This window comes from Bombina bombina, chromosome 7, assembly GCF_027579735.1.
Source record: "Bombina bombina isolate aBomBom1 chromosome 7, aBomBom1.pri, whole genome shotgun sequence".
NCBI lineage: Eukaryota > Metazoa > Chordata > Amphibia > Anura > Bombinatoridae > Bombina > Bombina bombina.
The window spans coordinates 119,829,939-119,856,706 of record NC_069505.1 but is presented as its reverse complement, the minus strand read 5'-3'; the positions used below and the strand labels follow the sequence as shown (position 1 = coordinate 119,856,706).

At 36.6% G+C, this 26,768-nt stretch overlaps 1 protein-coding gene across 1 annotated transcript in view; it reads right to left on the bottom strand.

Moving 5' to 3' along the window:
* LOC128636266 (ovochymase-2-like) overlaps nt 1–26,768 on the bottom strand; it is a 343,532-nt gene that overhangs the window by 154,289 nt on the left and 162,475 nt on the right. The window contains 5 exon segments of the mRNA XM_053689302.1: nt 2,938–3,124; nt 3,838–3,968; nt 16,774–16,969; nt 22,296–22,361; nt 25,583–25,714. Coding sequence (XP_053545277.1) covers nt 2,938–3,124; nt 3,838–3,968; nt 16,774–16,969; nt 22,296–22,361; nt 25,583–25,714 — 712 coding nt within the window.

Sequence of the window (26,768 nt, the reverse complement as noted above, 5' to 3'; positions counted from 1 at the left end):
CTATTGATGTCTATGGGGAAATCGTGCATGAGCACATCAAAGCAGCGCTTGTATTTGGGTGAGGTATGGAGCCTGCTTTATCAAAACTTGTAATAGCAGCGCTATAGGGAGGTGAAATTCCGCTGCTTTTGTGGCAGTCGTTAATTTCCCTATAGCCCTCAAAACTCGTAATCTAGCTGATATTAATAGGAGGACCAGACTCCTAAAAGCTATAAAAAGAAAAATGTCCTTAATAAAGAACAAAAAATGTTCAAATGAAAAATAAGGATAATTTTTAACAAATTGTCTGATACAGGATCCTTTGAGCCAAAGAAACCTTCATCAGTAGAATAAACTTAAGTATGCTGTCAGTCAGAACAAAATTACTTAGAAGTTAGCAATTTTGAAAAGACCTGGTAAGTTTACTTAAAGATATAATAGCAGTCATCACCTTTTATGAAATAAGCAACAACATGTGATGTTTGCAGATGAAATCAAGTACATGAACTGAATATGTAAAAAACAGTAAATGTTATTGTACATGTAGAAACATTGCTAGCATAAAACATAATACATAAATGCCACATAATTGAGCTGAAGAAATAACGACAGCTTAAAAAAGGAAAACACTTAGCTTTGTAGAATAGTGTTCCAGGGCATCATAGCTTCTACAGTAAAATCGGAGTCAGGATCAGAATGAGACATATTGCAAAATGTGACAGAAAAAGAAAAATAACATTAGGCAAAATATTCAGTTTCCACAATGTAACAGTTTCAGTAGAGAAAAACAAAAGCATGCATAATGGCTTTCAAAGATCATGAAAACAGCAAGCAATAGAGGGAGACGGGTACAATTACTAAAATTTGGCGCCAAGAATGACACATTACGCAAAACTAACACCAGGGAATGACACAATTCGCGTCATTAACGCGATTTCGTGCCAAAACAACTAGCATCAACAAAGACGCAGGAAATTACGAAATTTGCGTCATCAAATGCGCAATTTCGTGCCAAAAAGATTTTGCGCTAAAAATTACGCAATAAAAGACAGCATTTTGCGCCCTTGCGAGCATAGATTTGCCCGCGAAAAAAATTAGTCAAATTAGAAAAAGACTGAACCCCAGGTAAGAAAAAAGTTTAAATAAACTTCCCAACATGATTCCTATACTGAAACTGTTTAGACTGCAAAAGGGAAATACACATAGACTTGACTCATGGCAAATATAAGTAAAATACATATATTTAAAACTTTATATTAATACATAAAGCGCCAAACCATAGCTGAGAGTGTCTTAAATTATGATACATACTTACCGAAAGACACCCATCCACATGTAGCAGATAGCCAAACCAGTACTGAAAACTATCAGCAGAGGTAATGGCATATAAGAGTATATTGTTGATGTGAAAAGGGAGGTAGGAGATGAATCCCTACGACCGATAACAGAACCTTTGAATAGATTTCCTGCGAGGGAAACCAAAAAAAATAAATAGGCGATACTCTCTTCACATCCCTCTGACAAACACTGTACTCTGAGAGGAATTGGGCTTCAGAATGCTTAGAAGGGCTTATCATAGAAAAAATCATAAAAATCAAGCACAAACTTACTTCACCACCTCCATAGGAGGCAAAGTTTGTAAAAACTAAATTGTGGGTGTGGTGAGGGGTATATTTATAGGCATTTGAGGTTTGGGAAACTTTGCCCCCTCCTGGTAGGAAAGTATATCCCATACGTCACTAGCTCATGGACTCTTCCCAATTACATGATAGAAATTTACACTGTTATACAAGCTGTATACTCACTACTTTACATTGTAGCAAAGTGTCATTTCTTCAGTGTTGTCACATGAAAAGATATAATAAAATATTTACAAAAATGTGAGGGGTGTACTCCCTTTTGTGAGATAATGTATCTATGTGAAACATGTTGATATTAATAGCCGGTAGGATATGATGGTGTAGGTACTTACCTCTCAGCAGCTGCATCCACTGTGCTTACCTCAGCTGTAGCAACTTATTTCAAGTAGACAAGCCTATCCTAGGCAATGCAAGCACAATGCCAAGGATCTAAATCAGTAACTGCATCTACAACTTAGGGGACTGGTGGCCAGGTCCACATTTCCCCTGAGGAGGGCTGAGTATCAACAAGGAGCGGTTCACTATAGTCCAGGGGATTGGTAGTCAAGTCCACTTTTCACCTGGGGGCCTGCAACAATACTTCACTGAGAAAACACATGTTACTGTCTGGTTGATAGCTCCTTGTATGCTGCTCTGCATGACAGGTTTCCATGAGGAGGACCGGGCCTCAGATCAGTTAGAGGATCCCCTTTCAAACCATGAGTAGATCTTGCAATTCACTTTCACCTCACTCCTCATCAAGGAGGCAAAAGAAAATAACTATAGTTAATGGGAGGTGGAAGGGATTTAAAGCTTTGGTGTGTCGGGTGTTATTTGCCCACATGTAATTAATTCTAGACCTCACCAGCTTATGAAAGAAAGAAATAATGAATATAAATTGCAAAGTTGATTTACTACATATAATTTAACATTTTAGATTGACATCTCAAAAGTTATAATTTCCCTTTAAAATTTTTTTGTTGATGTTGTTCATTTGTTTCTCCTAACAGAGAAATTTTACTTTTGTTGTTGTTGTTGAAAAACAGATAAAGTGCTATAAAATGTGTGTGATGGTTAGGGAGCTTGTCAATCATCTCATTAGATCAATAGTGTGCAAAAACTGTTCTTTCATGTGAATGTTCATGTTTGTTTAGTTTAATTTATATTAAACAGTGGGATCCAAACATGTATTGGGAAAATTAAGGCGGTGTAGCTAGAAATAAAACATGTGCATATGGGCTCCAGAAATAATTTGGTAACATAACAACTATTACAGAGAGAAAACAAGTTTATTTGTTGCAACAGTTTGATAAAATGCCTAGATAGATTGATTACCTACCTCTCAAAGACACAGAATGCAGATGTGAGGACCCAGTATTCCGAAATAATTGTTCCATCACACATATGTTCAGTGGCAAACTGGAGGCTCACATGCCATGGCCAAGAATAAGGTATTGCCTCCTCTCCTACATCTAGACTCCTAGAGACAAATTTGGGTGGGGCTGGAGATGCACCACAAGTACTGTCTAACAGGGTACAGGTAGATATAAAAAGAAAATTAGTTTTAAGTAGCCCCAAGAATATCTTTTATATTAAAAAGACAGTGTTGCATCTTATGGTTCCATAGTAAACAATATGTGGTAGTGGCTACAGTCATGACCTAATCTCAATCCCCACATATGCGTCTTCATATCGATACAGCCTTGCTCCATCCACACTATTTAAACAGTAAATCTCCTCCTTAACTGCTCCACAAATTAGGGACAATCCATTATAACATAATCCTTCTCTGTCTTTGCAAGCAAGGAAATATATGATATTATGTTATTAATATTAGAGTCGATAGATTACAATGTTTATAAATACATAATGTTATACTGGCAGTGGAACAAAGAAAAAAAAAGCATCAAATAATAAAAAATTAAAAATGAATACTGCAACCAACATCAAGCTAGAATGTATGTGAGAGCATAGAGGGATATGTTTATTCTATGAAGAAGCCTATTACATAAATCAAGAGTATTCAACCTTCTCATTTAACCCAACATGGAAATAAGGTATTTAAGGTTAATATTAACCAAGAAATCTGAAAGTACAAGAAGCACCACCCAAAAAGGATCTAAGTTCAGTATCGAATAAAACACCCTCTTCAATAGTAGCAAAAAGCACACTCACAAAAACATCCTCGTTTATAGCCGAGGTACACTGTTAAAACACAGTCACAATGGAGTAATTGTACCGGTATCTGTGGATGGCCCTTCTTTAATGGCATAGATATGCAGCTCTGGCTGGTAGGGGAGGTATCCTCGTCCACTTTTTCCTGGTTTTTCCAATTTACGCCACTGGATCTCGTCACAAGTATAAAAGTCCCTGTGTTTAAAAGTCGATGATATAGACACACTGATGTGGTGCAATAGCAAAAAAAAGATAAGTGAATAAATAAATAAAATACAAATAGTGAAAAACACGTTTCAAATATGGTTTATCAGCCCCGTAGGTATTGTGCAGGTACTCGGCTATAAACAAGGATGTTTTTGAGAGTGTTCTGTTGGCTACTATTAAAGAGTGTGTTTTATGAGATACTGCTAACTGATGTTAGATTCTTCTTGTAGTTTCAGATTTCTGTGTGTTCTCTACCTACTCCAGTGAGAGGAATTATGGACACCCAAGAAGAAAGGATCTATTGTACTAAGAACAGAGCAAGGAGGAAATAAAGGAATAAGGAATTTATTGAACTACCCCCAAAACTGAATTTAAAACATTTCATCCTGTACCTTGATAATAATACCAGTCAGTAATAGAAGTGTATAGTAAATATAACATTAGTGGGCGACAATACTCTGGAAGCTCTCTACACCTGACACACTGTCAGGATTGTGTCTGTTTCATTAATATCCACCAAGTCTCTCTTTGCAATAGTTGAACTATACTTACGCATGTGGAAGAGATCTGTTAACTATCTAATGGTGATCTGCTCAATTTAACATAAAGGGAAATGAAACCCAAGAGATTTCTTTCATGATTCAGATAGAACATACAATTATAAATATATTTCCAATTTACTTCTTTTATTTAATTTGCTTCACTGGGAGCGGTGGGAGAGTAGGAAGGAGGCAGGTGGCACAGCAGAGGAGTGAGGGGCATGGTTCCCTCCACTAAAGAAATGTATTAGGAAGGGGAAAGGGAGGGAAGCAGCCCTAAACTATGAAAAAATATCCCCAAGCTGCATACTGGCAGACTGTTTTCCAGTACGTAACATGGTGGTGACTAGTGTGGAGGACGAGAGAAGAGAGATTTTTGGGAGGAATCAGGTAGGAGTCGGGAGGTGAGAGGTTTCAGGTTAGCGGGTAATCCCTATGCTAGAGCAAATATTAACCTTTAAAGCTGATTAACCCCTTCACTGCTCAGAATTTCAGAAGTTTGGTGGGCAGCTGCAATTTTCAGCCTTTTAATTGCCAAAACCGATGGCAAATCCATGCATGTCTGCTATTTCTAAACAAAGGGGAACCCAAAGAAGCTTTTACATGGCTGTCACGTGATATAGGGGACTGACAAATTGAAGTAAATTTTTAAATTTGTCAGAAGAAATGTGTTGCACCTGTTGATTATGAAATTCAATATGTAATGGTCCTTTAACACCCTGCAAAGGGTTTAAATAGATAATCCAAGCAGAGATGCACTGCTGTGAGTTAGCTGAACACATCTCGTAAGCCAGATGGTGGTTTGAGTCCACAATCCTTTATTCTTGGGAATTTCTCTTCTCTACCACTATGAGGCAGCAAAGAGTCACAAACCTCAAGAGCTCTATAAACCCCTCCCACCTCACACATACCTCAATCTAATGTATAGACAAGCAAGTGAGGTAAGAAAAAGGAATAGGAGCCAAGTAATAAGAAAAAACTAACCTAGAAAAACACAAAGGGGAGGTCTCATGGAGTCTTGCCATCATGAAAGAAATTAATTGATTAGGTAAGCATAAATAATGTTTTCTTTCATACAGGTGGTAAGAGTCCACTATCCTTTACTCTTGAGAGCTAATACCCAAGCTGTGGAGTCCATGAGTAATAACAGAAAGGGAGGGATTTAAAAAAAACATATATTTTCACTGAAAAATTAAATAAATATATATACAAACGTATGCATATATACAGACACACATACACACACACACACACACACACACACACACATATATATACACCTAAAATAAACAGGCAAAAAAAATCAAATAGACAACTGCCCGAAGAACCTTTCTACCAAAGGCTGCTTCAAAAGAAGCAAAAACATAAAAATGGAAGAATTTAGAAAAAGTATGCAAAGAAGACCATGTAGCTGCCTTGCAAATTTGATCAACTGAAAACTCATTCTTAAAAGCCCAAGAAGTTGCAACTGACCGAGTAGAATAAGCAGTAATCTGCTGTGGCAGAGGCTGACCTTCCTCCAAATAAGCTTTGAAAATCAAAAGTTTTAACTAAAAGGCTAAAGAAACAGCAGATATCTTCTGACGCTTCCTAGCACCAGAATTTTTTGTTGTTGTTTTATAAATGGAAGTTTGTCTAAAATACTTAGTAGCATTAATTAAATATTTCAATGCCCTAACAACCTCAAAGTAATGCAAAAATCTCTCAGAAGCATTCTTAGGATTAGGACACAAGGAAGGAACAACAATCTCTATGCTAAAGTTCTCTGAAGAAACCACATTAATCACAAAAAACAAAGTCCAAAAACGTTCTTATCCTGATGAAAAATCAGATACAGAGGTTCACAGGAAAGATAATTCAGAAACTCTTCTAGAAGAAGAAATAGCTTAAAAAAAAAAACACTTTCCAAAAAAGTAGATTTAATATCCAGTGTATTCATAGGTTCAAAAGGATGAGCCTGCAACACCTTTAACACCAGGTTAAGATTCCATAGAGGGGGCAAATAGGCTTGATAACAGGTTTAAAATGAACCAGAGCCTAAACAAAACTATGATCATCAGGAAGATTAGCAATCTTTATGTGGAAAAAAACTGAAAGTTCAGAATTCTGCCCCTTCAGAGAACTGGCAGATAGGCCCTTATCTAGACCACCCTTCAAAAAAACTGAAGAATCCTAGGAATTCTAAAAGAATGCCAAGAAAAACAATGATTTATACACCATAAAATAAAAGGCCTTCCAGACCTTGTTTTAGATTTCCTAGTTACAGGTATTAGTACATTTCAGGAGTGTCCTCCAAATAAAATGTTAGTGTAGTTATCATAATGTTGCCACCAATTATATTATTATATTTAATCTCGATTAAAGTAATACCTAAATTCTTACCAGTTAATCTCTATGAACACACAGATTATATTTATGTAGTAAACTGAATATCACTTATGACCAGGTATCTATATTAAATGATTATTACAATCTTAAATGAATTTAACACGCTATAAAAATCTTTTTGACAATTAATATTCAATTAAATTATCTGGTACCTCTGTATTAAGTACACAATACAATCTATAAATCTACCTTAACTCAAAATGAAATAATTATCAAATATCGCAATTTTGACTAGAACAATTTATAATTTCCAGAAATATGAACAAATTCAATATATAGCTTATTTAACAAAGTTGGACTCACCTATGTCCAAATTTCGTAATGAAATCTTAGCTTAACTCCCACAATCTAAGGTGATTTCCAGGGAACTATAATTCACGATATTACCCAAAATAGTCTTCAAATAATCAACCAGAGATTGTTACACAATTATCAATTCAACATATATCAATTAATATCAAATTAAATAAGTTCCAATTTAGCCACAATAACTAGTACAATTTTAAAATATATCACAGTAGCTTCGGTTTAACCTATGAACAATAAAATACTAAATCCTTTCCTCTTAATAATAAATTTACTTAGCACTAATATAATTATTTATGGACTACACAGGGCTACAAAATACTAGGTTGCAATTATAAAGTACCTTTTAAATACAGCTTCAATTTAACTACTGCAATAAAGACTATCTTTAATTTAAAACATTAAATATATTTAACAATCGCTTATACTTTACCAGCTACCAATATTTGAGAGTTTCAGTATCCCAGATTCTTCTATCAGAATTATTTTCACTGTCATCAAAGAGATTATGCACAATCTGGAAGTGAATAGTAGGCCCAATTCATTTGCTCTTTCTGATATAAAAGAGTGTCCCATCAAATGTTTGTCTTAAAAAAACTGTGGCCTAGATTTAGAGTTGGGCGGTAGCCGTCAAAACCAGCGTTAGAGGATCCTAACGCTGGTTTTAGGCTACCGCCGGTATTTGGAGTCAGTAAGGAAAGGGTCTAACGCTCACTTTCCAGCCGCGACATTTCCATACCGCGTATCCTATCTTTTCAATGGGATCTTTCTAACGCCTGTATTTAGAGTCGTGGCTGAAGTGAGCATTAGAAATCTAACGACAAAACTCCAGCCGCAGAAAAAAGTCAGTAGTTAAGAGCTTTCTGGGCTAACGCCGGTTTATAAAGCTCTTAACTACTGTGCTCTAAAGTACACTAACACCCATAAACTACCTATGTACCCCTAAACCGAGGTCCCCCCACATCGCCGCCACTATATTTACATTTTTTAACCCCTAATCTTCCGCTCCGTACACTGCCGCCAACTACGTTATCCCTATGTGCCCCTAACATCGCCGACCCCTATATTATATTTATTAACCCCTAATCTGCTGCCCCCTGCATATTATTATTAACCCCTAATCTGCCGCTCCGTACACCACCGCCACCTACATTATAGCTATGTACCCCTAATCTGCTGCCCCTAACACCGCCGACCCCTATATTATATTTATTAACCCCTAATCTGCCCCCCTCAACGTCGCCTCCACCTGCCTACACTTATTAACCCCTAATCTGCCGAGCGGACCGCACCGCTACTATAATAAAGTTATTAACCCCTAATCCGCCTCACTCCCGCCTCAATAACCCTATAATAAATAGTATTAACCCCTAATCTGCCCTCCCTAACATCGCCGACACCTAACTTCAATTATTAACCCCTAATCTGCCGACCTAATCTCGCCGCTACTGTAATAAATGTATTAACCCCTAAAGCTAAGTCTAACCCTAACACTAACACCCCCTTAAGTTAAATATAATTTAAATCTAACAAAATAAATTAACTCTTATTAAATAAATTATTCCTATTTAAAGCTAAATACTTACCTGTAAAATAAACCCTAATATAGCTACAATATAAATTATAATTATATTATAGCTATTTTAGGATTTATATTTATTTTACAGGTAACTTTGTATTTATTTTAACTAGGTACAATAGCTATTAAATAGTTAAGAACTATTTAATAGCTAAAATAGTTAAAATAATTACAAATTTACCTGTAAAATAAATCCTAACCTAAGTTACAATTAAACCTAACACTACACTATCAATAAATAAATTTAATGAAATACCTACAATTACCTACAATTAAACCTAACACTACACTATCAATAAATGAATTAAATACAATACCTACAAATAACTGCAATTAAATAAACTAACTGAAGTACAAAAAATAAAAAGAACTAAGTTACAAAAAATAAAAAAATATTTACAAACATTAGAAAAATATTACAACAATTTTAAACTAATTACACCTACTCTAAGCCCCCTAATAAAATAACAAAGCCCCCCAAAATAAAAAAAAATGCCCTACCCTATTCTAAATTAAAAAAGTTCAAAGCTCTTTTACCTTACCAGCCCTGAACAGGGCCCTTTGCGGGGCATGCCCCAAGAAATTCAGCTCTTTTGCCTGTAAAAAAACACATACAATACCCCCCCAACATTACAACCCACCACCCACATACCCCTAATCTAACCCAAACCCCCCTTAAATAAACCTAACACTAAGCCCCTGAAGATCTTCCTACCTTATCTTCACCTCACCGGGTATCACCGATCGGGCCTGGCTCCAAAATCTTCATCCAACCCAAGTGGGGGCTGGCGATCCATAATCCTGCGGCTGAAGAGGTCCAGAAGAGGCTCCAAAGTCTTCGTCCTATCCGGGAAGAAGAGGCGATCCAGACCGGCAACCATCATGATCCAAGCGGCATCTTCTATCTTCATCCGATGAGGAACGGCTCCATCGTGAAGACCTCCAGCGCGGATCAATCTTCTTCCGACGACGTCCAACTGAAGAATGACGGTTCCTTTAAGGGACGTCATCCAAGATGGCGTCCCTCGAATTCCGATTGGCTGATAGGATTCTATCAGCCAATCGGAATTAAGGTAGGAAAATTCTGATTGGCTGATGGAATCAGCCAATCAGAATCAAGTTCAATCCGATTGGCTGATCCGATCAGCCAATCAGATTGAGCTTGCATTCTATTGGCTGTTCCGATCAGCCAATAGAATGCAAGCTCAATCTGATTGGCTGATCGGATCGGCCAATCGGCCAATCGGATTGAACTTGATTCTGATTGGCTGATTCCATCAGCCAATCAGAATTTTCCTACCTTAATTCATCTTGGATGACGTCCCTTAAAAGAACCGTCATTCTTCAGTTGGACGTCGTCGGAAGAAGATTGGTCCACGCTGGAGGTCTTCACGATGGAGCCGTTCCTCATCGGATGAAAATAGAAGATGCCGCTTGGATCAAGATGGTTGCCGGTCTGGATCGCCTTTTCTTCCCAGATAGGATGAAGACTTTGGAGCCTCTTCTGGACCTCTTCAGCCGCAGGATTATGGATCGCCAGCCCCCGCTTGGGTTGGATGAAGATTTTGGAGCCAGGACCGATCGGTGATACCCGGTGAGGTGAAGATAAGGTAGGAAGATCTTCAGGGGCTTAGTGTTAGGTTTATTTAAGGGGGCTTTGGGTTAGATTAGGGGTATGTGGGTGGTGGGTTGTAATGTTGGGGGGGGAGTATTGTATGTGTTTTTTTTACAGGCAAAAGAGCTGAATTTCTTGGGGCATGCCCCGCAAAGGGCCCTGTTCAGGGCTGGTAAGGTAAAATAGCTTTGAACTTTTTTAATTTAGAATAGGGTAGGGCATTTTTTTATTTTGGGGGGCTTTGATATTTTATTAGGGGGCTTAGAGTAGGTGTAATTAGTTTAAAATTGTTGTAATATTTTTCTAATGTTTGTAAATATTTTTTTATTTTTTGTAACTTAGTTCTTTTTTATTTTTTGTACTTTAGTTAGTTTATTTAATTGTAGTTATTTGTAGGTATTGTATTTAATTCATTTATTGATAGTGTAGTGTTAGGTTTAATTGTAGGTAATTGTAGGTATTTTATTTAATTTATTTATTGATAGTGTAGTGTTAGGTTTAATTGTAACTTAGGTTAGGATTTATTTTACAGGTAAATTTGTAATTATTTGAACTATTTTAGCTATTAAATAGTTCTTAACTATTTAATAGCTATTGTACCTGGTTAAAATAAATACAAACTTACCTGTAAAATAAATATAAATCCTAATATAGCTATAATATAATTATTATTTATATTGTAGCTATATTAGGATTTATTTTACAGGTAAGTATTTAGCTTTAAATAGGAATAATTTATTTAATAAGAGTTAATTTATTTTGTTAGATTTAAATTATATTTAACTTAGGGGGTGTTAGGGTTAGACTTAGCTTTAGGGGTTAATACATTTATTAGAATAGCGGTGAGCTCCAGTCGGCAGATTAGGGGTTAATGTTTGAAGTTAGGGGTTGGCGATGTTAGGGAGGGCAGATTAGGGGTTAATACTATTTATTATAGGGTTATTGAGGCGGGAGTGAGGCGGATTAGGGGTTAATAACTTTATTATAATAGCGGTGCGGTCCGCTCGGCAGATTAGGGGTTAATAAGTGTAGGCAGGTGGAGGCGACGTTGTAGGGGGCAGATTAGGTGTTAATAAATATAATATAGGGGTCGGCGGTGTTAGGGGCAGCAGATTAGGGGTACATAGGGATAATGTAAGTAGCTGCGGTTTACGGAGCGGCAGATTAGGGGTTAAAAAAATATGCAGGGGTCAGCGATAGCGGGGGCGGCAGAATAGGGGTTAATAAGTGTAAGGTTAGGGGTGTTTAGACTCGGGGTACATGTTAGAGTGTTAGGTGCAGACGTAGGAAGTGTTTCCCCATAGCAAACAATGGGGCTGCATTAGGAGCTGAACGCAGCTTTTTTGCAGGTGTTAGGTTTTTTTTCAGCTCAAACAGCCCCATTGTTTTCTATGGGGGAATCGTGCACGAGCACGTTTTTGAAGCTGGCCGCGTCCGTAAGCACCGCTTGTATCGAGAGTTGAAGTTGCGGTAAATATGCTCTACGCTTCTTTTTTGGAGCCTAACGCAGCCATTCTGTGAACTCTAAATACCAGCGGTATTTAAAAGGTGCGGCCAGAAAAAAGCCAGCGTAGCTAACGCACCCCTTTGGCCGCAGAACTCTAAATCTAGGCGTGTGTATTTCCAGGCAGCAGTTCAGTCAGTAAGGCAAGATAAGCAGCATAAGCCAAGCAGCATCAGGGCAGTATTGAGCATAAGGCGCTTTCACTTCTTGTGCAAGAGTTTTATCTGTGATCAAATCCCACCTCCATTTCTAATCACCCAATGAAAAGATTCTGAGAGTCTGGATAACTCGAACACCAGGGGGACAACATGAATTGGAATGTGGTTTTATCAGTAAGATACTTTAAAGTACCCCAATCCAGGAGTATATTTTCCTTTTTTTTATATTTTCATGAATGTATATTCAATATACTTATTATTTCCTAGCTTTAATAAAGCATCTGGTTAATATATATGTGATTATTTAATTGAACTGAGTATGTATATTTTAAAACTAGACGTGTATATATTGATTGATTGTTAGATTCCAGAAGAAATGGTTGTAAATCGAAACAGTTGTAAATTGAAACCGTTTATAATGTAAGTCAATGAGAAGTGAGGGAGTTAGGTTGCAAACCCCTCTCAAAATTGTCATAAGTTACACCTAATAAATTATTTTTAAAGCTTTGAAATGAAGACTTTAAATGCTAAACAGCATTTTAAACAGTATAAAATAACCACACAACATGGAATATATAATTAAACTAAGTTAAATGAACAAAAACATTTGCTAAACTGCATTATAAACCTTATGAAATAATCACACAACACAGACTTTACTTGCATTTTTCTGAAAATAGTTCTTTCTATGCATTCCAATCTGGACTGATTTATAGACAGAAAGATCTTGTTCCTATGAAAGCTGCTCGATAGCTCATGTCTAGCTAGACTAATTAATTCCAGCCTGTTTGTGTGCTTTGGCTTTGCATATCTTTGCTGCAACACACCTACTAGCTATTTTAGTCAATGCAATGCTTCTCAATGCTTTTCAATAGCAGTCACATGACTGAAAAAAAAGGTTGTTATTCTGAAACAGCGCAAATTGAACCGGCGTATATATATATATATATATATATATATATTTCCTACTGAGAATGTCTTAAGAGATGTGCTTAAGAGTCATATTTTTATTATGGGATTTAAAAGGATTTTAATTTAATACTTTGAGTATGATATTAAATGGACAGTTCACCCAAAAAAATTCTACCATTTAAATTCTGGAGTGTATAAAATTGTTTACAAGTAGCTCCTTTACCCATATTTTGGCCTTTGAAATAGCTGATTTAGCCTGTGGTATCCCAACCTATACTGAAAGTTTTGATACTGGAGTCTCAGCTATTGTATAGCCTAAGTAAACACAGCCAGCAGAAGAGATTACACTCTCAGTGGGGTGCAGGATAGTTAAGTAATAACATGATAATTTTCCATTAATCTTGTTATGTATTAAGCTTTAGTTTTCCAGACAAATATAAGATAAGGCAGCAAGTGTGTGTACATAAAGTGATAACATAATGAGATATGTTATTACCTGAAGCTCAACCCATTGTAATAGGCTGTGGTTTAAAAGCACAAAACCAGCTACTTCATATACACAAATAAACCTGAAAATGCAATTTGTCATACATTTTATACTATGCAGCTGGTATAATAAGTCTTTGAAAATGCATTAATATAAAAACAATTTTACAGTGTACAATTCATAGCACAAACTACACAGGCATTGTCCATTTCAGAATATAGAACCTTTTATACATCCTAAATATCATTTATCAATAATTTAAATATCTCCAATACAGTTATTTAATAAAGCAGACACTTATTCAATATGGTATATTCCTAAAGGTAATCTCATATGTTGGTATTCTTTTATAAAGTCTTGGTATATTAAATATTTCTGCAAATGACAGGAGATTTAAACTTTAAAATGAACTTTAAGGTCACAATATTACCACATTTGCCAGTGTCCCTTCTAGACAGGCATTTGTGGATTAAGACATTCAAAGGGATTTTAGTGCCCCTACCATTTGTCATCATACAAGTGTTAATTAACTCTTTTCCTGAGATTCTGCTAGTTTCAAATAACTGATCACTGTAGACAGTCTCTAGGTAACCACAGGGGGTATTATCTAGGTAAGGAGCTGGTAGGCAATTCCTTTTATTGAGTTATTTAGATATACATCAAAGTGCAATCTGTATATTGAGTGGGGACATCTGTCTGCTTTGATCTCTCAGATGTGTAATCAGTAAGGGGGGTTGGTGTCACCCATTTCAGGTTCATTCACAAGTGTTCATATATGGATGCAATGTTAATCTATGTGATACATATATGGTTTATCCAATGTCACTCAGCAATACCCTGACACAGGCTTACAAGCCTAAATCAGGGTTTAAATCACAGAATCAGAGAAACCCCTATGTCTAAGGAATAAGCGTTCAATTTCCATGCCATCAAGTTCAGAGACTTGAGATCCAGATGGAAAAATGGACCTTGAGATAGGAGGTCTGACGCAGAGGAAGAGGCCAAGGAGGAATACATAAATCACAAAGATAAACTTTTTTTCTCTTTCAAAAGGGCAACTGACTAAAAAAAGCCTGAAGAACTGTTCAAAGTTCTAAAACATTAACTGGTAACCTTGCCTCTAGACTCCTTACGCTCTTCGAAAAAAACAGATAAATTCAGAGCAATCTGCTATACCAATTGCAGATAATCTCTAACCACTGATTGCTCCTAAACAGATAAAGAGGTCCCAAATATACTACCTCTATGCAGTGAGCTACTGATGGAAATGAAGCAGGATTCTAGGACAGGCACACCTTCTTAAGTTTATTTGGCATTATTCCATCAGCAATAAACAGGATAGAATCTTAATGTTTCCTAGAAAACACACCCTGTAAGCTGGATATGGGCATAGCCAAAAGACCATAAATAAGAAGCATGCACAAAAATATCAAACTGATAAGGGAGAATTAAGATTCCATGAACTCTGATTTACCATTAACAATGCTCCTAGTACCCTATCAAAAAAAGTAAGGAGCTGCATTCAAACCAAAGATGACAACTTACAGTGTACGTCTAAGAAATCCATATAAATCAAAGGTAATCCACATTGAGTATATTACTGCAAATGGCCCTTCTAAATGCATAAAATGTTCTGCAATAAAATATAAACCTATCTGCATAAACATACAGTAAGTGAAAGCAATACAGTGCTATATCTCTTTTGTGTGTAATCATTTCTCTTTAATCACTTAAAAATAAACTGTATATTAAAGTTACTTATATATAATATTAATTATTGCAGATAGGTGTAAATGTAATAACATAAAGACTGTAACATAAAGGCAGTCATCAAAGAACCTTCACAAAGTCAGAGTTCTGCAGCAACGCAGAAAATTTGGGCAGAGGCGGAAAATACTTTGCACAATTGATTCAGTAGATTTCGGTGACTCTCCAGATTTGCGCTAATGCTTACTTAATTTAGGGATAGTCACAAAACAATCTTGTCACAACCATACACACACTGGTTTTATATTCAGGGGAAAAAACGTTAGCAGCCCCCTGAATGTCATACACAGGACAACATTTGTTATAGGAAGTAGAAGATTGTGGCTGAATTGGATGCAAAATGTGAGGTGCACAGCATTGACAAATTTGAATAACCTGGCACTGGAACAGACTTGCATACTACACATAATAAAACAGAGAGAGGATTAACAACAGCAGATTCCTCTCCAATAGTAAAAAAAACAATGGTGGGGTACAGTGAAAAACAGAAGATACAATCACACCAGATATACACAGATAATGAAAAACAAGTAGACTGCCCTCTACATAAAACCCACACAACCCCTCTGATACACTTTATAGCTAAGTGTTTAAACACTAAAATCTCCAAATTGCAGACTGAAAATGCTACACAAACCCCCTGGCAGCTCTTTGCATGAGTACTCACCCCCTCTTGCAACTAAATCTAACCCCTTAATGACCACAATGTACCCTGTATGTCACTGGTCGTTAAGGGTTTTTTCAGGACATAATAGCACAAGTCTAGCAAGAACACGCTATTAATGCTATCCCTCCAGCAGGCTTTGTGGAATAGAGCAGTCTCAAAGCTGGTGGCAAGACTGCGCTATAAAACAATCAAGTCCCAAAAAAAGGCCAGCGACATACAGGGTACGTCGCTGGTCCTTAAGGGGCTAATATTAGATGCATCAAACTGGATGAATTACAGTTTGGAACTCTGTACTGCTTCTCTATACTGAAGCAGGCATTCGAGTCTTTAAAAAAAACAAAAAAACAGGAAGTTGTGGGGATGCGGGGCTAGGCGCTGGTGTGAGGTCTAAACTTAAAAAAAAAACTTAAAATGGCAAAAACACCTTTTTTGTACTGTGTATAATAATAATTAAAACCCCATAAAAACACATCCCCTGAAAGACCAGAGTGTGCACAACTAAACTGCTAACTGCACAGAGCAGCTAGCTGATCTCTTAAAGGGCCAAACATTTATTTTCAGAAAGGTGCTAAATATGTTTCCAAAGAGCTCTCAGAGTGTTATTAAAGCCACTAAATATTGTATGTAATGTTTTTAAACAGAATAACATATGCAAGAACCTGCAAAATAAGAAAAAAAGTGTGCCATGAGGATAAACAGGGTGAGTCCCCTGGATATGTTGTATCTGTGTCTGAGTACCTACAAATAGCCCCTGGGCTGTGTCTGTGCTAACGTAAGGCACGTATCTGCAAAATCACCCCTCCACTGGCTTACCAGTCATGAAGCTGCAGCAGCATCCAGTAGATAGAGCATCCAGGGCAGATACGGGTACCCCAGACGATATCTGTAGAAAATACCTAAAACCCACAGGAGTAGGCTGCAGGACAAGTCCCTGTGACACCCAAGGGTAGCCCGAAGTACCATAAGGAAATACTGTGAACATAACAGGGAAGCAGTTGTAGAAGGTGAAATCTGAACTGTCCTTTTACGCTTGTTTGAAGGCGGAGGAGCAGCCAATGCTTCAGAAACTACAGCATTGAAAAAAAATGTTATGGCAGGAAACACATTAGCATTACCCAATAGACACTCGTCTACTAGCAAACAAGCAGCAGACAGTCAAACCAGTACTGAAACATATCAGTAGATGTTATGGAATAGAAGTACATTATAAATTCATAAAGGAAGGCAAAAGACAATTTCCTGTAACCAATTATAGAGGGTTTAAGAAAAATTACCCATGAGGTGAAAAAAGAATAATAAATGATACCCATATAAATTCCTCTGAAAAGCACTGTACTCTGAGGGGAACTGCACCTCAATATAGACTGTACACCCCTGTCTCTGAAGTATCAAATGCACATCTTCATTCTTCAACCACCTCCAGCGGAGGCAAAGTAAAGACTGAAGTATGTGTGAGGTGAGAGGGGTTTTATAGAGCTCTTGGGGTTTGGGACTCTCTGCCTTCTCCTAGTGGTAGAGAAGAGTAATTACCAAGAGTAAATGATCATGGACTCTCACCACCTGTATGAAAGAAATATGTATCCTACAAATTAGCTTAGCATTTTTTTTATCAATTAAATATCTTCTGACATTTTGTTCTTTAGCAAAGCATAGGGGAATCTTTATTGAGGTGCATTTGCAGCTTTTGAGGACCTGCAGGAGCAAGCTCACATGAGTGAGCCTGAAACCACAAATTTAAGGAACTGAAACATCTTCTTTATCACCTCATTGGTGGAGAGATAAATCATGCCCACATTTGGTTGCACAAGAGAGCTCTTGTGCAGTTTTTAAATGTTGACAAGAGTTGCTGTATCACTAGTGGCAATTTCAGGCAGTTTCTCTACTTTGATTTGTCTACTTACAATCTTGATAACATTTTCTTATAGTATACTATTTGTTGATTTATGAAATGGAAATAAACAGTTTTAAAATGGGAATCCATATTCATGTACGTTCTGATTATGTTCTGATGTAGATAGTTATGAGAGACACCAACATGTTTATATAGAAAGGTGTGCATTTGGCTATTGTAGAACAACTATTAGTCAACTACCATACATGAGGGTTACCAACTACCATATTTTTATCATTAATTTAATTGGTTGGTTGTACATAAGGACTCCTATTGATTGTATTTTAATATGCCTGATGTAATGGTATGGATGCCACAGCGCTCTGTTTTAATGTAATTTGATTGTTGTTTTTAATTAAAAATATTCACATTTGAAGTTGGAGTTCCATTCCTATAAGCAGATAGAAGTGGAGACTGGCATCAAAAGTGGATTGGTATGGTGGAGATAAAAATTTGTTTCATGTACTGTGGCACCAGTGAGTTGAGTCACTGTATGCACTCAGTCTGCCCCAAACAGCACAGAGAAGTGTGGCTACTGTTGCAAATACCTGATGTTTGATGTGAGATGACTTTATATGAATTTTGCAAATATGCACAAGGAGGCACCTTTGCTCTGTGTTTACATTTTGCATTAGATTCCTTGATGGTGAAATAGAAGAGCTGCCTTTTGGAAGGCCATTTGGAGCGTCAGGATTGTCACATGAACTTTGCTTGAAGAAGTATATATTCTGGCTTGTGTTTCAGCTGTATTGGTTTATATAGGAGCAATAGTGATTCATTTTATGGTGTTGTGGGACTATTTTGGGAGTATTGGCTCCCACTAGAATGGATTACTTAATTAATTAAGTTAATTACAAGCAATAAAAAGTAAAAATACTTCAAAATTTGCTTTAAAATCATTCTTCTCGAGTTTTTATTTTAACCTAGTTTTAATACCACAAGTGCCCTTACTTTTTATGCATAGAGGCCGATTTATCAATGCTTCAACTGATAATACGCTGGAATTCCGTGTCAAATTAGACGCAAAGTTGATTCGCCATAGTTAACAAAGCGTCAAGATCGTCAAATGTTGAAATGTGTGACGTAATATATACTCCCGTAAAATCAATCCGACGCAGATCGAAGCTTGTGTAATTCGAGCGGAATACTGATCATCCGCCCTCATATTCGACTCTATTTGACCTTCTTGCCAATTTATCAAACATTCAACAGGTACGCTCGTGTCTATTCTGACGCTGCAAACCTAACGTTCAAACCGCCACCATTGAGGCCGCGAATGCCATAGAGATCAATGGGAGTCTGAAAACACAGAAAGGTTATTTTCAATACTGCAAGACAATGAAGCATAATAGATAATAAAATTAAATTAGAAACTTTATTGAAATTGTAATGTATATTCTTTCTAAATCATAAGAGAAAATATGGGTTTTATGCCCTTTTAAGATGATTTTATTTAGCTCTTATTACTAAGTAAAATCAAGTAGGGAGATGTTACCCTACTTATGGATTATGTTACATCTCTGTCTTTCATTACAAAGCAAGGGGACAATATTATTGCTTCAAATTTGGTGCAAAGTATTGCTTCAATTTTGGTGCACTAGTAGATATAGGGATAAAAATTAAATAAATACATTACATAATATAGCTAACTTCCTTTTTTGGATAAATCTATTTGCCCCATGTTTAACGCATGTAATACAAGTCCCACTCTCCACTTTGCACCAAATTTGACGCAATACTCAAACTCCTAAACAACCCACAAACTAGTAAAGTTTTCCACAACTTCTTATTGGTAAATGCATAATCACATGATTAATAAAATCAGCCAATCTGATTGAAATATACATTTTCTACTATCACTAACTAATCAAAATGCTCAATACTTGTGTCATTGATGTCACACCACTTCCCTCCGCTCTGCTGTGACTGTTGCCACGGACTCAGGCGCTCCTCCTGGTTGCTAGGGACGTGGCAGTGTTACTGCAGCTCGGCGGGAACGTCATCACAGCCCGACTTGCTTGCCACTCTCTGCACCTGGATTCCTCGTTGGTGCCAACCTGGGTCTATGTAAGTAGCTTCCTGTCATACTTAAACTGTCCAAGTATAGGTGTTACTGTGTGTGCTCCTGGGTGCTATTATCTGTGTGTGTTGGATTGTTAACATTACTGAACTACTCTGCTTGCTTAACCCCTAAAGTACTGGATTGCTATAACATTACTGAACTCTGCCTGCCTGACTACTCTGCTTGCTTAACCCCTAAAGTACTGGATTCCCATAACGTTACTGAACTCTGCCTGCCTGACTACTCTGCTTGCTTAACCCCTAAAGTACTAGATTGCTATAACGTTATTGAACTCTGCCTGCCTGACTACTCTGCTTGTTTAACCCCTAAAGTACTGGATTCCCATAACATTACTGAACTCTGTCTGTCTGACTACTCTGCTTGCTTAAAGGGACATAAAAACCCATTTTTTTCATTCATGATTTAGAAAGAACATCAAATTTTAAACAACTTTCTATTTTCTTTTATTATCATATTTCCTTCGTTTTCTTGTTATCCTTATTTGAAAAGCAGAAATGAAAGGTCAAGAGCATGTGACTGCAGCACTATATAGCAGCAGTTTTGCAACAATGGTATACATTAGCAGGAGCACTAGATGGCAGCACTATTTCCTTTCATGTAGGGCTTCAGGCATGTGCACGCTACTTACCTAGGTATCTCTTCAGCAAAGAATAACATGAGAATGAAATAAATTTGATAATAGAAGTAAATTGGAAACCTTTTAAAAATTGTATTCTCTATCTGAATCATGAAATAATTTTTTGGGGTTTAATGTCCCTTTAACCCTTAAAGTACTGTATTGCCATATTGTTGCTGAACTCTGCCTGTCTGACAACTCTGCCTGCTTAACCCTTGAACTATTGGATTGCTATACTGGTACTGAACTCTGCCTGCTTGACCACACTATTGGTTTATCTCTGAACTGTTATATTACTGGTTTTCCTTTGTTCCTGATTCCTGCCTGTTTCCAGTCCTTCTATTGGTTTATCCTTTCTGTTACCGTTAAAGACTACCCTGCCTATTGTAAGAACCGCTTACCTCATTTTGCAAACTTTCTCTGCTCTGGGATATTTCCTATCATTTCAGCTTGATGCCGAGATAAGAAGACTACTGGCCAAGTTTGGTCTGATAGTGAAATATCCAACAGGCATTACAATTGATCACTCATCAGAACTTGTAAGTGCCATTTGTTACATTGTGTATTATACTTTGAAAGTATGTATATGTGAAATTAGTATTAAAGATACATATTGATGACATTAGGTCAAACAGTGTAATATTTTTGACAATGATTTTAATAATCAAATGATGTTTGATTCAATATAATCTTAAGCAGATAGCTCAAAGGGATAGTCTACCTAACATTAAACTGTCATGAATTAGATACAGCAGAAATTAAAATCACCTCTTCACTGTCATGCTATTTTCATTGTTTTTCTTCCTTCTCTTGAATTTAATTTTCATTGAGAAATGTCATCTTATATGCCTGCCCATTTTTTAACACCTGTGTAGGGGTGGTGTTTAAAACTAGACTGCAATCAGGAACGGTTACACAGGTGCAGAGAGAAAACTGTCCCAGCTCTTAAAATATCCATTGATTGCAAATAAATACATATGATACCTTGATTACATGTTATATTCGCAATTATTCTTGCTCAGAATATTAATTGATTTACACTTTATACATATAACATTGTTTAGAACAAAAAAAGGAATTTAGGGACATGTAAATATGTTTGCAAAATATTTCTGACATTACACACACATGCTGTGTGTGTATATATATATATATATATATATATATATATATATATACACACACACAAGTAAGTGCAAAGATATATGTACAAATGCCAGCATTAATAATCATTTAAAAAAAATAAAAAAACATGAGATAGGCATATCATGATTTATAGAAATACACATTAATTTATGTGAAAATATCAGATTTTTTGTATAACAAATAAATAGAAAATAACTTTCTATGAGATATTATTGTTTGTTCAGGTATAAATCTAGCTATTTCTTGGACATTAACAAATGAAAAATAAAAGATTAGCTTCAGCGGAATGTGCTTGTTCATGGACAGTAATGAAATGGTATAAATAAAGTTGTAAACAACAGAATATCCGCGACATCAATGACTCTTATTTATCAACAGTCCGATGCTCATCGCACCGTACTTGACGCACATGTTTTTGACAGACTTTTTAATAAATTAGACCGTCGTATGTAGATTGGGTCAGTGATGTCTGGCGAGCGTATTGACTCCAGCGAATGCGCCGAGATTGACGCTTTGATAAATCGGCCCCTTAGTTTGGTCTGTTTGCATTATAAATATAACTGTTACTATAATTCAGAGAACATATTATATTTCATGTTTCACACAAATTATAATTAATATGACAACTTATAGAAAGAAAATCAGAAAATGACTTGCCAGTATGTTTTTCGTTGATATTTGGTCGATAACTCATTTTATTCTGTTTTTGGATCTGTATTATTTCTGTAAATAGGTATTAAAAGAATTTTGTCTTAAAACTTTAAGTCGTTTAGACAACCAGACAGATATAGATAGATAGATAGATAGATATTTAGACGGACAGACAAATGTATTAAAAAGGGCTCCGGAGAATGTGTATAATGGAAAATATATAATGGTAAATTTTAGCCACATAGAGCCAATATAACTATAAATTAACACCACAATTACAGCAATGCATATGTCTTGGCTAATACCCTTGGATAATATTCACCAGGTTTCCTCCCTAGCTTTTTCTTGTCCATGCACTTCTGGATACACCTATAAGTAGGAGGGGCCTCTGGTAACACTGCCCCTTTTCAGGTGGTAAACTTAGGGGGTGGTCACGTCTCTCTATCCTTCAGGGTAAGAAGGTTCTCACTACTGAATATTACCCAGTTAATTTTTAAGGTTTTTTTTTGTTTGTTTTTTACCATTTTCACCCATTTATTGACAGTCCTGTGTAAATGCTATTTTTTCTTATGCAATGCCTGTTTGAACTTAATATAGCAATTTCTAAATATAACATTTCTATTTGCACCAATTTAACCATATGTAGAACATAATTTAAATGTAATCATTCTACAAAGATGTGAGTTCTCATATAGTTAGGGCTCTAAATATATGCACATTTTGCAATTAAGTCAGACAGATTCTACAATACAAAACATTGTCCATTCTAATGCTCAGACATTTTTGCTTGCTCTCCTCTTCTCCAACCTAAATATTGTTAGTAAGAAAAATATTTCGCTTCAAACAGCAAGTGTGTGCTAATAGACAAGTAGAAACTATACAATTTGGAAAAATGCTGTATGTATGTCTGTATTTTTTTAACTGTACAATAACGCTGTTACATCATTGCACCATACTGCTAGAGAGATATTAGCTATAAGCTAAGGGCTGCTCATTTTGTTTCCATTAATAGTATTTATTACACTGACTGCCTCTCTTTCCAATTGAAAAAAAATAAAACCTCTGGATACCTGCGTATTTCCCAACATTTTATGTATTGGTGGCTACTGTAGCAGCTAGAATATTATGAAAAGTGATTTGTTGTATTTAGGGTTAGGGCTAAGATTAGGGCTAGAATTAGCGTGACGGTTAGGGATAGGGCTATAGTTAGGGCTAGAATTAGAGTTAAGATTAGGGCTAGAATAAGCGTGAAGGTTAGAGATAGGGCTATAGTTAGCACTAGAATCAGAGCTAAGATTAGGGCTAGAATTAACGTGAAGGTTAGGTATAGGGCTATAGTTAGGGCTAGGATCAGAACTAAGATTAGTGCTAGAATTAAAGTGAATGTCAACTTCACGCAACTTCCTCATAGCATTGGAAAGACTTTGCAAAATGAGGGTGGGTCTAATTCATCAAATTTGTTATATTTCAGTATTTTTAAAAATTTTACCTTTTGAGCGCTCCAACGATAAGCACACCCCGGCAGGCATTTTGTCAAATTGATTGACAGATGGCGATTCCTAAAAGAACGAATCCTTTTTTCCCCCCTGGGGCGTTCATTCCCTTTGCATAAAGGTCACGGCCCAGGGGGAAACAAGGATTTGTTGTTTTAAGAATCTTCATTTGTCAATCAATTTGACAAAATGCCGGGCGGGAGAGCTGCGCTTATTGTCGGAGAGCTCAAAAGGTAACATTTTTTAACACTATTGAAATATAACAAATTTGATGATTTAAACCCACCCTCATTTTGCAAAGTCTATCTAATGCCGTGGGGCAGTTGCATTGAGTTGACATTCACTTTAATGTGAAAGTTAGGGATAGGGATATAGTTAGGGCTAGAATAAGAGCTAAGATTAAGGCTAGCATTAGTATGAAGGTTAGGGATAGGGCTATAGTAAGGGCTAGAATCAGAACTAAGATTAGGGCTAGAATTAGCATACAGGTTAGGGATGGGGCTATAGTTAGGGCTAGAATCAGAGCTAAGATTAGGGCTAGAATTAGCATGCAGGTTAGGGATGGGGCTATAGTTAGGGCTAGAATCAGAGCTAAGATTAGGGCTAGAATTAGCATGCAGGTTAGGGATAGGGCTATAGTAAGGGCTAGAATCAGAACTAAGATTAGGGCTAGAATTAGCATGCAAGTTAGGGATAGGGCTATAGTAAGGGCTAGAATCAGAACTAAGATTAGGGCTAGAATTAGCATGCAGGTTAGGGATGGGGCTATAGTTAGGGCTAGAATCAGAACTAAGATTAGGGCTAGAATTAGCATGCAGGTTAGGGATAGGGCTATAGTTAGGGCTAGAATCAGAGCTAAGATTAGGGCTAGAATTAGCATGCAGGTAAGGGATGGGGCTATAGTTAGGGCTAGAATCAGAACTAAGATTAGGGCTAGAATTAGCATGCAGGTAAGGGATGGGGCTATAGTTAGGGCTAGAATCAGAGCTAAGATTAGGGCTAGAATTAGCATGCAGGTAAGGGATGGGACTATAGTTAGGGCTAGAATCAGAGCTAAGATTAGAGCTAGAATTAGCATGCAGGTAAGGGATGGGGCTATAGTTAGGGCTAGAATCAGAGCTAAGATTAGAGCTAGAATTAGCATGCAGGTAAGGGATGGGGCTATAGTTAGGGCTAGAATCAGAACTAAGATTAGGGCTAGAACTAGCATGCAGGTAAGGGATGGGGCTATAGTTAGAGCTAGAATCTGAACTAAGATTAGGGCTAGAGATAGTGTTAGGATTAGAGACAGAGTTTGTTCTATAGCTAAAATAAGGACTAGGGCTAGGATTACCGTTATGAATAGTTTTAGGGCGAGAGTTAGTGTTAGAGTCAGACCTAATATTGGAGTTAGGACTACATGCTTGAATTACGCTAGGTTTAGTAGTAGAGATAGGGTTATGGATGGTGGAAGTAAGGGAGGGAGAGGTAGAAAGAGTGCATAAAGTAGAATGAGAATGAAATAGGGCTCAAGTGCAGAGGTGAGAGACAAGAAGCTCATTCTAAGTAGCAGGATTTGGAAGATGGAGTATGTGAATGATTACTTGAAGAATATAATAAGTACTCATGATGGAGTGAAACATAAAAAAAAGTATCATATAGGAATAATAAAGAGAAGACGTGATAGAGAAGGAGGAGTAGACACTATAATAGACTATTTCAAGTGACAGAACTACATTTTGGAAAGCAAACTGATAAGATTTTTATAGACTTTTTCTATGTATCTTCAGTCAGTAATAGATAATGTAACAATATTGTTACCTGATGCTTTAATAAAGGAAAATGTAGCCCTGAATCCCCGGTAATTATCACTGGTGTCAGAAATGAACTTTATTTGCATCATGTTTCCAGAGCTCAGGAGTGGAGGAGGGAGAGAAAATCCACAAAACTGACCTGATGAGAACAAGGACAGCTTGTTAGATTAGCACAAGCACCATGTGATTAATAATAAACACGTTGTATTAATATGAGACATTACAAAACCACCATTTTGTTTAGCTTACCATGTTGAAGGTTGGATCTTATGAGATCCACTATTGATAGAGCCGTTTGTACAACAATGTTGCAGAACTGTTGCTGTCATTAGCATATTGCAAACCCTCATACCCACTAATAAGTCTAGTGCCTCCAGCAGTGTGAAAATTCTTAAATAACAGCAACGGTTATCCCTTTGTACCGGAGCTGTTATGATATAATTGAACAGTAACCTAAAACCATCACTATTATGCACAGCAGTCATTGCCACATCTCCTACAAAATGTCCTATAAATCTCCTTTAGCTTTTAGACACAAAAAACTCAATGCATTGACCAAGATTTATCATTGCTATTCTCCTATATTTGCACCAAAAAATGCACATGAGAAGTAATTCCCCTATTTATCATTCAAAAACGTGCCTAAAATTAGACAAGTTTGACTGTAATATTCTCATACTCTGTTCCCTTTCTCCTTTGGGAACATGTGCTCCAAAAAAAGGGTGAAATTAGATAATTTTAGTTGTATTTCCTATAGTACTCCTCAATTCAACTAGTTACAATTGTATCATTTATTTTCTCCTATAGAAGACTGAAAGTTCTCCTGCAAATGTGTGCTTTAAAGTTCTTCATAACAGAGAACAGCATTAGAAATCTATTCTCTAACAGTTGTAGAAACAATATTACAAAAAACATAATTTATGTAAGAACTTACCTGATAAATTCATTTCTTTCATATTAGCAAGAGTCCATGAGCTAGTGACGTATGGGATATACATTCCTACCAGGAGGGGCAAAGTTTCCCAAACCTCAAATGCCTACAAATACACCCCTCACCACACCCACAAATCAGTTTAACGCATAGCCAAGAAGTGGGGTGATAAGACAAAAGTGCAAAAGCATAAAAAATAAGGAATTGGAATAATTGTGCTTTATACAAAAAAATCATAACCACCACAAAAAGGGTGGGCCTC